At 39.3% G+C, this 16465-nt stretch overlaps 1 protein-coding gene across 1 annotated transcript in view; it reads right to left on the minus strand.

Moving 5' to 3' along the window:
• PRKN (parkin RBR E3 ubiquitin protein ligase) overlaps positions 1-16465 on the minus strand; it is a 1297938-nt gene that overhangs the window by 859579 nt on the left and 421894 nt on the right. Inside the window, exon 3 of the mRNA XM_072830092.1 lies at positions 7436-7673. Coding sequence (XP_072686193.1) covers positions 7436-7673 — 238 coding nt within the window. The remainder of the gene's footprint in view (positions 1-7435; positions 7674-16465) is intronic.

The raw sequence follows: 16465 nt of genomic DNA on the forward strand, positions 1-16465 counted from the left end.
TAAAATTAACAAGAGTTTTATTTTTAAAAAGAAAATAATAATACATCACGTGATATAAAATTGAGTTTTAAAATTTGACTACTTGACTAAAATTAACAACACAATTCTTCAAAACTACCTATTGTCAGACTATGTCTATTGTTTATAACCAAAATACTTAGAGGAAATGTAGAAGCTCATTCTTTACTTCTGATATCTATATTTTGAAGAGTATAGGCTACTGGATACTTCAAACACAAGCTTTGGAGTAAGACAATCCTCGGTAAAATCTTGTCTTGTCTGGATGAGTTCCTCAAAAAGTCTGATGCTACTTCCTATCTATAATGAGGACAATAATATTGTCTGCCTGTTGAGGCTTCTAAAGAACCAAATAAGACAGTCATGGAAGCAGTGCTTAGTACAATGCCAGGTTCACAGCAAACACTCATAGATGTTGACCATCATTATTACCACTAGTTCCTGATGTCATAAGCATTAGAGTATTCTATGATTCACAGGCAGCCACTTCAAAAGCAGCTGACTTAGCCAATTCCCTAAGTCAGATTACTCTACAGCATTGCCCAAACTTCTTCCAGTGGCTAACCTTCTCACCAAGGTAAAACAAGCTCTACAATACCCTATGCAACTTACTCCCATTTTGACTCCCTTATAACTTCCCTTCCTCCTATTGCTTCACACCCCTTGCTCCAGCCATGCTAACCTCCTTACATTCCAACCAGGTCCTGCCTTGATTCCATACTGGGCTCTCCCTCTGCCTGAAATCCCTTAACAAATGCTCTCCTGAAATATCACTTCATGAGAAAGGCCTTCTTAGCACCTTATACAAAAGAGCACCCCTTCCAACACTCTCTATTCCTTTTACTCTGCTTAATTTTTTGACAGAGGACATATACTTACTAGTTCTTTGTTTCTATGCTTATTAGCTATTCCCTAAGTAGAATGGGATCCATTCAGGTAGGCATTTTTTCTGTTTTTATTTTCTGCTACATCTTAGCACCTAGAATTATGCCTGGCTCAGAGTGGGGATTCACTGACTTTTTGTTCATGTAATTAACTGTATGACAAAATTTAGAGAATATTTTTTCCTAGGCCCAATAACTTCATAAAATCTGATTGCCAGGAGATAATGAATGGTATCTCATTAAAGAAATGAAGACATAACATGATAACTTAGTTCATGCATGGATGGGTTCCTTAGAGTTCAGGAGTAGCTTACTGAAGGTTCTCATTCGAATATTTATAATATTTATAAAATAACGTATTTTATACATTTGCAATATTTTAAAAAGTATTATTTAAATTATTTAAATATTTAAAGTATTATTTAAATTATTTTTAAATTTTAAATTTAAATTTAAATTTTAAAATATTTAAAGTATTATTTAAATTATATTTAAAAAGTATTATTTAAGTAGCGCTACTCAAAGCATGGCTGCTGGAATGACACTTTTAGCATGACCTGGGAGTGCAAAGAAATGGTGATTCTCAGCCTTTACTGCAAGCTGACTGGGCTGGACCCAGCCCTCACACAATTCTGATGAGCACTACAGCTTGAGAACCACTGCTCTAAGGGTTACCTGAATGAGTCACTTGATTTATTTGAATTCCTCTTATAAATATATAAGGATATATAACATGTCCTATATTCTAAGTGTAAAAATCATATAACTGGTTATTAACAGGGTCTCTCAAATTAAGCTATCTTTTGCCATCTATAAATAATAATAAAAAAACCCACCTTGCATGGTTTTAGAAGTTCCGATTTGTTTCTGCCACACATGTGGCTAGAGCCTAGCTACTTGCCCTTTAGAGATCTCCCAAGTTTGGCACCTAAATTCTTCCTTGTCTAATTTGAACACCCTAGAAACGTGAAGAAAGTGAGTTTAATTCTCTTCAAATTCTTTCTTTCAGGCACAGCTTTTAAAATATTTTGTAACCAGGGGTTTTATTTTCCCAAAATGAAACATGTTATAGAAGGGTTAATTAATATGTAAAACTAGTTAAGTATGCAACTGCTCTGGCTACCAAGGGTTGATTTGGTTTGCCCACTTCTCTTTCCCTGACCTGCCTTCTTCCTCCCACCTAGTTGAGGACACCAGGCAGGACTCACAGTTGTAAGGTTGGCAAATCCCTGCTGTAGGGCATAGTTTCTCAGAATGTAGTCAGCACTGGGATTTCTGGGCCTCTACCCCCAGCCAACTGAATTAATAAGCACAGAATGAGTATCCACAGATGGCTCTTCTGCACACTGGAGTGAATTACTGTTCCAGAAACTCTAACCTGTCATTTTTAGTAAAGAAAAATAATCATGTAAGCGCACTGCCCCTACAATCGTTCCAAATAACCCCAATCAAGGTACTACATTCATTCCAACACTGAAATTGCCAAGATGCTTTAAGAAGTGAAGTCAAATAATTTTAAATAAAGTATTGCTTCCAAAAGTTAAGTATACAGAAATTATGATGAAAATCTTAACTACATTTATAATTTTAAATCATTTAGTAAATGTTTATTGTCACTCTTCTAGGAGACTTGGGGGAAAAACTGTAATAAACTGGACAGATATCCTGTCCTCAATGAGAAGAAGTATATGCAAAGGAAATGAAGTACATATATAAAAGTGGTAGAAGGTACAAGGAGATGATTGAAAAGGAGATGATTCTTCCCAGATCTGAAGATGAAGGGATGACTCTTCGTAGTTCAATTTTAACATAATTAAGAAGTCTTTTTAAAAGTATTTTATTTATTTATCTACTTGTCACAGAGAGAGAAAGCACAAGCAGGGAGAGTCAAAGAGGGAGAAGCCGGCTCCCCACTGAGCAGGGAGCCTGATGGGGGAGCTCTATCCCAGAACCCTGGGTTCGTGCCCTGACGAGAAGGTAGATGTTAACTGACTGAGCCACCCAGGTGCCCCAACATAGTTAAATCTTAAAGTTGGCCTGGTATAATGCATCTCTCCTTTCCCTATCCCTTCCAGATTCTCTATAATTAGCACATCCCCCTCACACCACATGCAAGGCCCCAGGAGAGCTCATTCCTGGTCTGGGGGTGTGTGATGGCACCCCTGTCAGCCACCTGGTGCCCCAGCAAGTGGTACCATGACTAGTCTCCAGCCCTGCAAAAATACATACAGCTAACAGTCAGTGGGTTAATGAGAACAGGATGATCAGAGAGTGATCCCAGAACCCCAGGATCATGCCCTTTGACCAAAGGCAGGTGCTAAACCGCTGAGCCACCCAGGCGTCCCTCACTTCGTATTTTTAATTGAAATGTGTAATTCTTTCAACCCAACCAAGAGATTAGATAAACTCCTATAAATGTACATAATATGGTAAATGACAACACCATTATGGCTAGTGCCTTCAGATGACTCTGTGCTCCATGATAAGACTGTTTATACTTGCATAGACCTCAGAGAGTTCCATCTTGGCCTCTCTTTCTCACTCTGTGTCTCTCATGAATAAATAAATAAAATCCTTTAAAAAATATGAAGTGAATATTAAACATTTAGCAGAATATTCTGAGAGCCTACTTATATCTCTCTCAATCCTACAGTGAAAAAAGAAATTCTTTTTTTTTAAGATTTTATTTATTTATTCATGATAGACACACAGAGAGAGGCAGAGACATAGGCAGAGGAAGAAGCAGGCTCCACGCAGGGAGCCTCACGTGGGACTCGATCCTGGGACTCCAGGATCATGCCCTGGGCCGAAGGCAGGCGCTAAACAGCTGAGCCACCCAGGCTGCCCAAAAAAGAAATTCTTAACTAAAAGTATCATAGTCTAGAGAGACAATCAACTGAAGGTGACAATAATTTCAAAATTATTCATAATAAAATAAAACTGAAGATGACTAAAGACAATTTTATAATAAAATAAACAGTAAGATTTGTTTTTAGTCTTCAGGTAGATACCATTGACAAAAATGGCAGAGTCAGATATATTAAGAAACTGATTAAAATGTGTAAGTACAAAGGATAATTATTCTGCTGGTATTATTAATGTTCAGATGATAAATATAAAAGCTTGATTTTGCTCTAAAGAAAATGAATTTTTTAACTTTTGAAAAGAAATTAAATCCTATTGAAGAACTAATTCATTCATTTATTAAAATAACAAATCTAACTTGTTGATCCATAAATATTTAAAAATAATTGTGTATAATTACAATTTAATCATATTTAATGTATTTTAACTCTCAAACATATCCTGTTTAGACAAAATATATTACATGGTTATCGTTTTATAAACAATAGATATAATTGCTTTGAACTTTATGTTTGAAATTTTACATAAATTTTGCATAAACTGTATCTTACTGAACATTCCTTTGCAATTTACAACCCATTATAAGAATAAAATGCTGATTATCCATTCTACTTTTAAAGACAACTGTTATTGCTATCTTTTCATAAATTCCAATGGTCCTATTATGGTCATCTATATAGATGTCTCCTCATGTACTCTGAGTTCCAGAATATGTAGAGATCTGTAATTTCATTAATTATTATGAAGCTGTGAGTTGCTATCTCTGGTAAATCAATGGACATTCCCACCATCAAGTATGAAAGTACTTCTTGCCCTATATACTAACCAATGCTTGGTATCGTCAGACTTTTAAATATTGGCCCATCAGGTAGGCTACACTGATAAAATATTGTTGTAATACTAATTTCTCTGATCATTAATGAGACCTTGAACATATTTCCGCATGAATTGATCAGTTTTCTCCTAAATGTCATTTTATCCTCTACTTTGGTCTCTCCTATTTTTGTACCCATTAAATTAATCAATATTATTTTTTATACCAATGTTCATTTAAACTTGTATTTATCCTTGTATTTTTGAGCATCATCTCTCATATCCCATTTTGTCACTTTGAGTTCAAACCCATTCCTCGCTGTTGTGAGTACTTCAACAGTTCTTTCACACTGAGTACAAATACTCTCAGTGTTCATCTGAAAGTGTCTTTATTTCCCTCTCACTCTTGAGCAATATTTTTGTTAGGCCTGTTGGGTTTGGAGCCATAAGTTAACAAGTGTATCCCTTGGCCATTTGATATTATTCCAATATTGTTTTCTTCTATTATTCCTGCCAGGACCCATTCGAATTACTGTTCTATTATAAGTAATCTCCTTCTTCAATTGGTTTTAATATCTTCTTTTTTTCCTTGGTCCTTTACTTTCTTTATAAAGTGAATTTATTTTTGTTCATCTTGATTAAGACCAATTGTGTGTTTCTTTGTTTTATTATGCTTGGGACCATGTACTCTTGAATCAGAGGACTTACACATACTGGAAAATTTTCAGTATTCTCTTAGAAAACTGTCTCTTTTCTATTCTGTATTCTCCTGTCATGAAACTCATCAGAAATATGTTTGGCCATCTCTTCCAAACTTTCAGTCTCCTAAAAGCATTGTTTTACATTTTAACCTGTACCACTTTGGACAACTCCTTCATTTCTATCTTCCAGTTGACAATTTCTCTCTTTGGCATTGCCAAACTTGCTGTTTTAACCCATCCACTGAGGACTTTTTTTTTTTTTTTTCATTCCAATAGCTAAAATTATGTTCTATTTAATAGCTGTTCTTCTATTATGGTTGTATTCTGTTTTAGGTTTCAATTTTTTTCTTTTATGCTTTAATTAACATCAAAAGTATTTGTTTTGTGTTCTGTTTCAAATTGTTACTTTATTTTCTCAAGTTTCAGGGGAAACCAATCTTCCAGTTTATGGAATATACTTACTTCTACTCAAGACAGAATGTCTCTTTGTTTGAATTGTAATGTTTGATGACGTGTGCCCCTTTAAGAGGGGGTGATTCCCTCTGGAAGCGACCTGCCATGCCACCTGAATGTTCTCTAGAATAGCTTTTATGTATGCTCCACTTGAAACATCAGATGCACCATAAATCGGAGTCCAATACTTATATTAACTTTCCATTCTGGATCACATGGGTGCTGCAGAGTTTTAGATGGATCTCATTTTTCCCCATGTATTACATTTTTTCCTATGTCTCATATAATCCTCACTTACTGTATATAGGAGAGAAATTTACTTATACTTTACAAAGTCATTGCTATTATTTTGTGCTTTCTGTCACACACAGGCAAAAAGAATCCTGTTATACCTTTGACTATTTTTTTTTAACATTTTATTTATTTATTCATGAGAGACACAGGGAGAGAGAGGAAGAGACACAGGCAGAGGGAGAAGCAGGCTGTATGCAGGGAGCCCGACATGGGACTTGATCCCAGGACTCCAGGATTACACCCTGGGCCAAAGGCAGGCGCTAAACCACTGAGCCACCCAGGCTGCCCCCTTTGACTGTTTTTTTAAAAGATTTATTTATGTATTTATTTATTTATTTATTTATTTATTTATTTGAGACAGAGAGGCAGAGAGACAGAGAGCCTGTGTGTGTGCAGGAACCTGGGAGTGCACAGCAGTGGGGAGGGGCAAAGGGAGAGGGAGAAGCAGATTCCCTACTGAGCAGGGAGTTGGAAGAGGGGTGGGTGCTGATCCTAAGACCTTGAGATGAGGACCTGAGCTCAAGGCAGAGCCACCCAGGTACCCTCAGGCACCCCTACCTTTGACTATTTAGATCGGAAAATAAAAGACTGGGCAGCCTGGGTGGCTCAGCAGTTTAGCGCCACCTTCACCTGGAGACCTGGGATCGAGTCCCGCATCGGGATCCCTGCATGGAGCCTGCTTTTCCCCCTGCCTGTGTCTCTGCCTCTCTCTCTCTCTCTGTGTCTCTCATGAATAAATAAATAAAATCTTAAAAAAAATAAAAATAAAAGATTAAGGGAAATACATTAATATTGGCAAAATAAGAAAGGAATCGCCATCCTTGCTAAATAAAAGCATTTTGAAAATGGGGTGTAACACGGAAAGACAGAAACATCGTTCACACTGCGGGTGTTATTGACATTGTAATGTCTTAGCACTGGCACACGATTAAAGTTGCCTCTAAAGTTCTCTTTCTGTTTTTTGAAATTTCCCTATATCATCAGAAACACAATAAACCAAAATGTATTTTAAGAAAATAAGAAATAGAAAAAGAAAGGCAAAACCTGGGAGGGATATAGATGCACCTTAATCATGTATTTTGACCCTAGCTCAATGCATCATATTTCCAGCATCCTGCTTCATCTTAATTAATTAAATTTAAAAATAACTAAAATAAAATACCATGACCATGGTCCTGACACCTGCTCCAGCCCTTCCCTTCATTCTTAATTTGAAAGCCCTGTTCTATTGTATTTATTAAATGTATTCACCTCAAATTTTATAGCCAAGTGCCATCCTTCTAATGATGCCTCCTTCTAGTAATCCAGACCTTACATGAATTAAATATGTACATACTGAGCCCCTTCCCTGCAGAGGTCGGCTACACAAAGTGCTCTATTGGCCGTAGACATAATCTGTACAATTACCTGGTCTTCTGGCTGGCAGAACCCTCTCAGAGTCGTCGCTCAGGATCACAGCTAGACCCACCGAGTGGGCTGGGAGGACAGAGCTGCTGAGGTCCACACGCGTTAAGCTCTCAGGCTCTCTGTCTGAGCCCTCCACTGCCTTCCGTGGGCCATCTCCTCCAGGGACCTCCCTTTCTTGGCTTTTGCTCCAGGGTCTCTGCACAACGTGAATGATGCTCTGCTGATCCAGGTCACAGCTCTGTGTGGGAACAAGGCAGACACAGACTGAGAAAGTGCAATCATTAAAATGCCAAGTAAGGTTTGACTTGTCCTCCATCCCAGAGTCCACAGAAGAGGCTAAGATCTGTTTAGGCCCAAGGTTGCAGCAGTCATGGAACTTGAGAGCCATGTGTGTTTGATAGAGGCAGACACAGGGTCAGCAGGGCCACGGCACTCACACACATGCCTGCTACCAAAACGTGGGGATACATGGAACACAGCAACAGAAAACTAGGGTAACAGTCAAAGCAACACGAGAGCTCATAGGGCAAAAACGTACCACACTGCACACATAAGCACAGCAAAAAGCAAAATTCTTTTAAAATTGATTTACTTCTGAAGTGATGTGTCCTCCCAATTCTCAGATATAAATACTGGCATTCATCTCCATTTTATAAACAGAGGGTTGGTTATTGTCAGTTACAGAGCATTTCTCTCTACAATTTAAAATCATGTTTATGGTAGACTCCACACGCATCCCCTATGTCACCAGCAAACATCACCACAGCGATGGGGAAGCAAGTGAACAGCATACGCAGGCCAATCCATCCAAGATCACAATTAAAATCAGTGAATATGTGAAAAAATGCTCTGCATCAATATATTGATGTGTATGAACAGAAGACTGTAAAATTTACTAGAATTAAAGTTAGAAGTCAGATAATTTGCTAGGGCTAAAACAAGACTACCTGAGATCAAAGCCTCATCTCAGAATATCTACTGGATGGAAAATCACTCATCTGTCTGCAGTCCTCCTCCTGCAGAGCCAGGACCTCGTTCTTTCGATCAATCCCTGAATTTCAATATCTATAAACTACCCACAATCATGCTCTCATCGTAGCAATGTTCAAACAACACCATGCAAACACAGCAATGCTTGTAACAGTCATAACTGGCCCCCATCCTCCCTCCAGAGCTCCATCACCATCACCAGCAAACATTTATGAGGGGTGCCCAACATGCAGCAGCATTTCCTGCAGGCTCACCTTGTGGACTCAGAAGATCACTGGGATGCCCTCTGGTCCTCAGTACCATTTCTGCTTCTGTACCCCATGCCCCAGGCCTCTGTCACCTGGACATGCTTGCTTTCCTTGCCACCTGTCCTCACAGCTCTGTGAATCTCAGGGTGGCTCCTACTCAGCCATGGTCACTGTGTCCTCAATCTCCATCTTAGTCTGCCCCACCTCATGTCCCCATTTCTGTCGAAGCACTGCCCTCCTCCATGGTACACAGGCATCAGGCCCTCCCCCATCACCTACAACTCTGATGATCCTTCTGTGTCTTCTGATGGCTTCAGTAGAATCACCGCTGTGGGCTCCTCCACCCTACCATTATATCCAGCAAGGTGCCAAGAGCAACTAATTCTGATTCAGAAATTGCCTTCATATCTTCCTGCTCCTTTACTTCTCAATTGCCACCTCCCCATTTTAAGCTTTCATCATTATAGTAGCTGTGCAATTGCTCCCTGACCTCCCATCTCCCTCTATCATCTATTATGTACAAGTTTCTGGAGTGTGCGACATAACCTTTTCAAATGTCTCACTATTACCTGTTGTATAGAATCTGACATCTTACTATCATCTTCAGGTGTGCTTAGACTTTTCTCTTTTTTAGATCACCTATCTCATGATTTGATCTCCTTTCCATCTCCTTCATCGTATATATGAGAGATGAGATTTTTCATCAGAGCTGTTCACTCCCATCTCTCCTTCTAGACTTGATTTGGGCTCAGTCACGTGACTGGCTTTGGCCAATATGATTGAACCAGGGCCTCAAAATGTATCTGCACCACTGCTGTGGTCAGCAGTAGAGCACCTCTGGGTGCTTTCCACCTCCTGAGCCAGGGCCCCATGTGTACATCTGACACAGACCTGTGTTCAACCACAGAGAGGACCAGGGCAGCTGTACCTACAGCTTGAGAAAAGCCTTCCAGCTTGAGGCAGGCTGGCACCACGGACCCCCAGTTGACATGAAGGAGATGCTCATTTGATGTACGGCACTGGGATTTTTGGGGTTGTTCATTAGGCAGTAATAGCTGACAATATCTATTTTCCATTCTCATTGATCTGATAGACATTCTATCACTATTTATCACAGCCTCCGTGTTCAGCCAGGACCGTAGGAATTGTACATAGCCCTGAGCCTAAGTCATTTCAAATAAAGCAACACCAAGATCTGAGTACACTTGAGCAGACATGCGAGGACAGGAGCTCTGCAACAGGAGGAAACAGTTGAGAATGAGTCTCCTAACATCCCCTGAGGTTTTTGTCCATAGTGTTTTCCTTTCAAGGAGGCTCAAGAATTCAGTCAGATAAAATTCCTCTCTCTACCTTCAGGACTTACATGCTTCAGATAAAAGTAATGCCTTTCTTCTGCACCTGAGTGTCAGCAATCTTTGCCTGTCATGCTCTTCCTGCCATGGTCAGAGTGTAGAGGTTTTTTTTGGGGGGGGTGTCTGTCTGTCTGTCTGATCTTCAGACTCAACTTAGAAATTCTTGAGAGTGGCAACTGGGTCATACTTGTATTTTACTTATCAGAATGACTCACACAGTGCTTTGTACCAGATAGAGAAAATATGCCCGTCGATGGAAAAGTCAAAGGATGGGGGCAGAAATAAGAATGAATAAATGAAAAAAAAAAAAAGAATGAATAAATGAATGAATGTAACAAATATAAAAAGTCACAAGCTCTATACCTAAAATGTTCTGTGGGGAACCAGAGGCTGTGGAAGAAAGAACGTGGAATTTAAAGCCAAATAGATGTAATTTATTAGCTGTATAATTTCTGGCAAATTACTTTTCCTCCCTAAGCTCTGGTTTCTACATTTTTCATTGGCAATACCACAAACTTTGAAGACTATTCTGAAGATTTAAGGAAACAGAAGGAGGGCAGACCCCAAGCCACAGCAATAACTCAAAATACATAGGTGTTAGTATCAGTATCATCATTCAGGAGTTTTGAAAACTAAACAAGACTGGCCTCTGATCTTGTACGTCAATAAAGCCTCTGAATCTTATTAGGCTGTCCCATTGACACAGTCCTACTTGGAAAATGGGCATAGAAGGCAGAATAAGAAGATGCTATAGATGTGACAATCCTTCTGACAACATTCCAGCTTCCTGTGAACTAGACATTGTTAAAAAAAAATGCCTATATGCTCAGATGCCATGAAACACATGAAGAACCTCAGCAAATTCTCAGAGCCTGCTAAAATTTGACAACCATGGGAGAAATCCCCAAACTGAGATTTTCCTTTCGAGATTTTTTTTTTTTTTAATGCCTAGGCTAGAGCTGGAAAGGGGAACGGGAAGATATGAAGATCCCAAGCAGATTTCAGTAGCTACAGTGATATGTACAGAACATATTTCTCTTGGTCTCCATCCACGGTTCTGAGGCCATTAGCTGCTTAATTCTTTGACCTCTCATAGAAAGCGGTGTTGATCTCGGAAACAGTTCCTCTGCCAGATGGTATAACTACACCATCACGTTGGTAGAGTTCAAAGCCCTACTAATAACACATTCCAGAGATGATAAATTGGATAAAGTTTAGTTGTCTAGTCATTTCAAAGCCCCAAATAATATTTAGTTCTCATAGTATAGGAAAAACTTCCTTAGCTTTGGAAGATAGAGATTTTCAGTGTCTTTCAGAAAAGACAGCAGAGTTCTCCAGCATGGTTTTAAACTTCCTCTGAGCAAAAACAATCCCTTCTGTCTTTGTTTCCTCAATAAATAGAATATTTCCTGGCAAAGAGGAAACACATCATATTTGTGGTTTAATTTATTAATTCAACAAGTAAGGAAGTGATATAAGTTGTTCAATGTGGACAAAACAAGTAGTTATTTGCCCAACTGGGCTTGCTGTTTGCTGCCAATCGGACGGAGCCTCTGCCCCATCAGGGACTGAGAGATTTGGATCATATACACTCTCTCTATAGTACCTTTGATTTAGAGACACCCCAGTATTAATAAAATATCTATGGGAGATGATTGACAACCAATAACCAAGTCTCACCTGATTGGCCATTATCTAATAATATACAAGACATTGATTTTTCCTTTTCCTAGAAGGAGTTCCTCTGCTGACATGAAGTTAGGATTCAAATATTTGAGAGTCTGGTAATCCAATTAGGACACTGGAAATAGGGGCACATGGGTGGCTCAGTGGGTTAAGCATCTGCCTTCAGCTTAGGTCATGATCCCAGGGGGTCCTGGAATGGAGCCCTGCCTTGGGCTCCCTGCTCAGTGGGGAGCCTGCTTCTCCCTCTCCTGCTCCTCCCCACTGCTCGTGTTCTCTCTCAGATAAATGAGATCTTTAAAAAGAAAAAAAAAAAAAAAAGAAAAGAAGAACATTGGAAATAAGCAAAACTTGAAAAACCTGTAATGCTTTTCAAAATATTCTTAACCTTTTAGACCTTGTAAAAACAAGCAATGTTACTCTGACAAGAAAATTCCTGGGGATTGCAAAGTTATTGGAGTGTTTTCCAAACACGTATAAAAGGGTGAGACAGACAATCTCTAAAATGATTAGTAATGAGATTCAAAAAGCCAATAATGTCACATTATTAACCAAGTGCTTTCATCTTCTATAGAAATAACAATTATATTGATACAATTAAATAAGTGCACCTATGTCTGAGCTCTAGCTCCCCTCCAGACTGTGTGACAAGGTTTCAGATGCAGTGAGTAGTTCAGCGTCACTAGAGTCACTAGAGTCCTCTGAAGAAAGTGCTGTTGCCATCTGCAGCGTGGTTTTGGGAAGCCAGAACTGGCTGGCCTGAATAAAGCTCTTTATTTCACTGGCTGCTCATTTCAATGGCACCTGACAGAAGATGCAGATGAGCCATGAGAGGTTCATGTCAAGCTCAATGTCACCTGGTTCCTGAGTGTGAAGCTGAGGTACGAGTCAAGGCCAAGGACACCCCATTACCCACGTCTGATGCCCCAAGGTCCACAGTGTGGCTCCTGGACAGGGTGGACAGAGCAGGACAGATGCCCAGGGCTCATGGTGAAGAGCCGGGTTTGGAAGCTGCAGGGCCACACCCTGGGTATGAAGGAATGATTAGAAGGAAAGCCAGATCCCCGGAATGTGCAAAGCTGTGGAAGACAGCCCTGCTGGAACTGGCTCAGTGGAGGTAGCAAAAGAAAGTGTGGGTGGATCTGATTTAAAACAAACAAGCAAACAAAACGATGATGAAAGTAAGAACCAGTGCCAGTTACAGAGCAACTGGTCAAAGCACATGAAGCACGACGAGCATGAAGCCAGCCTGGAAACGAGGCCTCACTCCCAGGAAGGAAGGCCAGTGCCAGCTCTTGCTGCTGCGGGATGGGCACTCCTCCAGGTCCCAGTGAGCCCAGAAGGTGGCACTGACCACTCTGCATGGCCCTTGCCTTTTTATGTGTTTCTCTCTGTTACCCAACAGTGCCATCTTCAAGAAAAGATACTGGATCTAATGCTGAAGTCTCTACGACAGAGACCTGGTTCAAAGTCCACACTCCAGAGACCTGGGTTTGTTGAATAACCCAATGATCCTGTGAAGCTCATATCAATTGTGGTAGCCATTTCAGAGGTAAGGAAACATTTCAGATGGCTTGGGTAACTCGCCCACATAAGACACATAATTAGGAAATGAAAAAGACAGCTCTGCAGCCCATGTTTTTTGGCTGTAAGCCCAGAGCTTTTTCAAATATTCTGCTTTGGACTCTCCACCTCTCTGAATTCATGATATAAACAGACATGTTGGACACAACCTCCTGTCTAAGCATACTGATCGCTCCACACTCATCAGCATACTTACTGTACCAATTCCTGTGCTCATTAAATTAGGTCAAGTTATCTCGAATACCTTCACTCTTTTTTTTAGCTCACTCCAGTCTGCAAAGTTCTATTTCATCCTACAAAATGCTTAAATTATTTCAATGGGAAGGCTGTCACATTTCCCATTGTATACTAACTTTACATTTTAAGGTCTGAAACATCTCTAATTTTCATTTGAGTTTTTAATAACACACATTTTTCTCCAGAAAAGCAATAATATAATCAGCTAATACTTATCAGATAAAAGATTTCCTAATTTAATAGGCGATGATGTTATCAGATTTTAATTTTAAAAATCATTTTGACATTAAGGGGGTCATTCTCGGATAACTTTACATAAATTATCTAAATAAGAAAGAAATGCTTTTTAAAACAACTTAAATTTTCTTTTCTTTCTTTGGCTGTTAAAAATCCAGAACGCTTATTAGTTGCTTCTTCTGACAATGACTTTTAACAGATATGTTTCTGTATGAGTTTTTAATAATGTATTTTCTATGTCAGAGAAAGACAAAATGGCAATTATTTAGGAAGTTACTTAAATATATTTTTAGATGTAATGGCTGGGAATTGTTCTGTATGGTTGCAGCTAACAATGTGACAACACAGAGAAAGCGGCAGGAGCCCAGAGATGTGCAAAGGGGAGTCAGAATAACCAGAAAGGAACTGCTCCCACAGCTTTGTTTCTCATGAACTCCAGTTCCCTCCGTTGTCTACAATGAACACTAAATGCCAATTTATATTAATTGGATGAGGATAAAAACTGTTCCTTCAATTTGAGCTTTCATTTTGTTTTTTTTTTAAGAGAGACTTGTGAAAGACAGATATTTTGTGATTTATGCTTTGAATGTATTTCACATTTCTTATGACTGGTTTTCATTATAATCAAAGATATTACACTACATAGAGTTATTGAAAGGCCCTTCTCTGTTGCTGAAGGCTAAGGAATAAGATTCCACGAAAGGTCAATTAGCCCCATACTAATTAGCCAGTGTGGGTCCAAGCCGAGTAGCCATTCACTTCCCTCCCACCTCGGACCTGGGACCATTATGCTGCTCATTAGGATCCATAGAAAAGGGAAGGATGGAAGAGGGAGAGGGAGCTGGATGGAAGGGGAAGGGGACAAAATAGGAATCCATGTCCTTCACTTCCTGGTAGCTGTGTGGTAAATGATTTATTGTGGGAAGATGTGAGTGCTGTGTGTGCAGGCAAGGTTTGGGGTTCCGTAGGTCCATGCACACCTTTTCCTAGATAACAGGTAACAGATAACAAGCCCTATGCCCATTAAACCAAGGTAAATCGTGTCTTACATGGTAAACTTTGCAAAAAGTGTTTCCCAGTGTTGTTTGAATACTCAATTACTAGTTATGGTAAATATTACAAATAGTTAAAAGCATACATATACATGAATTTGGCCAAGAGAATTAAATGAATGTATACAAATCACTGCATATGCTTGCTTATATTCATAAAGAGGAGGGGAGGGTGCAGGGTTAACAAACACTCTCCCTTCTCAAACATGTATGGCAAACAGACATGAATCCTGGAAAGTAACCCATTTTATATTATATCTTCTTCCTAAGGAAATCCATACAACCAGTTGCTACAACCCTAGGAAAAAAATAGGAAGCACGCCAACTGTCATACCAAACTCAGTTCATATGTCCTCTCTTTCTCACTGTGTCTTGTCTTTTTCCCAAACTCAGTGGAAAATTTATTACTGACAAAGATATTTTGCTTATAATGTGGAGAGAGATTTTGCAGCAATGAAGTCACTTCAGGAAAAAAAAAACTGGTAAGGATAAAAATATCTTCATATCCTTTTTTTGGCTTCTATTTATTGTTAGCCCCCCCCCCCCAAAAAAAAAAAAAGAAAAAAGTCAGCCATCATTATTATTATCCAATTTGGAGAGTTCTGGTTTCCTTCTCTTCATCCCTCACATATTATCACTTCCTAAAAGAATCTGATGGTCTTTGCATGCTCTCCCCTCATCTCCCCTGTCTTCTCTCTGTCTCTGGTACCTTCCCTCCCCACTTTACTCATCTGTCCTATGCTTTATTTTTTTTTTAATCTTTGATCACTATTATTGGTTAAGATTTCTTTTGTCTAACTTAGTCTTATATACAGAGAAATATGGTAATCTTTACTTTGGGGAACAAAATCCAGCAAAATATATGCCAAAAGCTTAGCTATAGAGATGGTTTAGGGCTGTTCTTCTACCTTCCAGGCCTGTCAATATGACTCATTTCAGAACTGTGCATGTCTTCCAAACTCTGTGAAATAGCAAGACTTCCTAAAGGAAATACATATAAATTTCAGATAAAGAATATTGAGAATAGTAGTGGGGAAAAGCCGTAGGGATGTTTTGTTTGCGCTCAACTACCTTCTACCTCTAGGTCATGCATGATCAGTATGCCTTATGCTGTATTTCCAATCCATGATTTCTCTTGGGTAGTAACACAAGGGCCATGCTCATTCAGAATTTAAAACAAACAAACAAACAAACAAACAAAACTGGGTTATGTCCCTTACATTAGGTTACAGCCCAATGCTGGTTTACTAGGAACTAACCTAGCAAGCACAGAAAAAATAAATTGAGGGATGCCTGGGTGGATAAGCATCTGCCTTGGCTCAGGTCATGATCCTAGGGTCCTGGGATCAAGCCCTGCATGGAACTCCCTGCTCAGCAAGGAGCCTGGTTCTCCTTCTCCCTCTGCCTGCCACTCCCCCTACTTATTCTCTCTTTCCCTGTCAAATAAATAATTAAATAAAATCTTTTTAAAAATTAAAAAAAAGATATTGATTGACTCAAGGTTGCAATGAGTAGGTGGCCAGCCCGCCTGGAAAAGGATAAGTTTTGTTGTACCGTGTTGTGTTTTGTTTTGTTTTATTCCAGTGTAGTTAACACACAGTGTTATATTAGTTTCAGGTGTACAATGTCATGATTCAACAATCTGAA

Source organism: Canis lupus, chromosome 1, assembly GCF_048164855.1.
Source record: "Canis lupus baileyi chromosome 1, mCanLup2.hap1, whole genome shotgun sequence".
In the NCBI taxonomy this organism is placed as follows: Eukaryota; Metazoa; Chordata; class Mammalia; order Carnivora; family Canidae; genus Canis; species Canis lupus.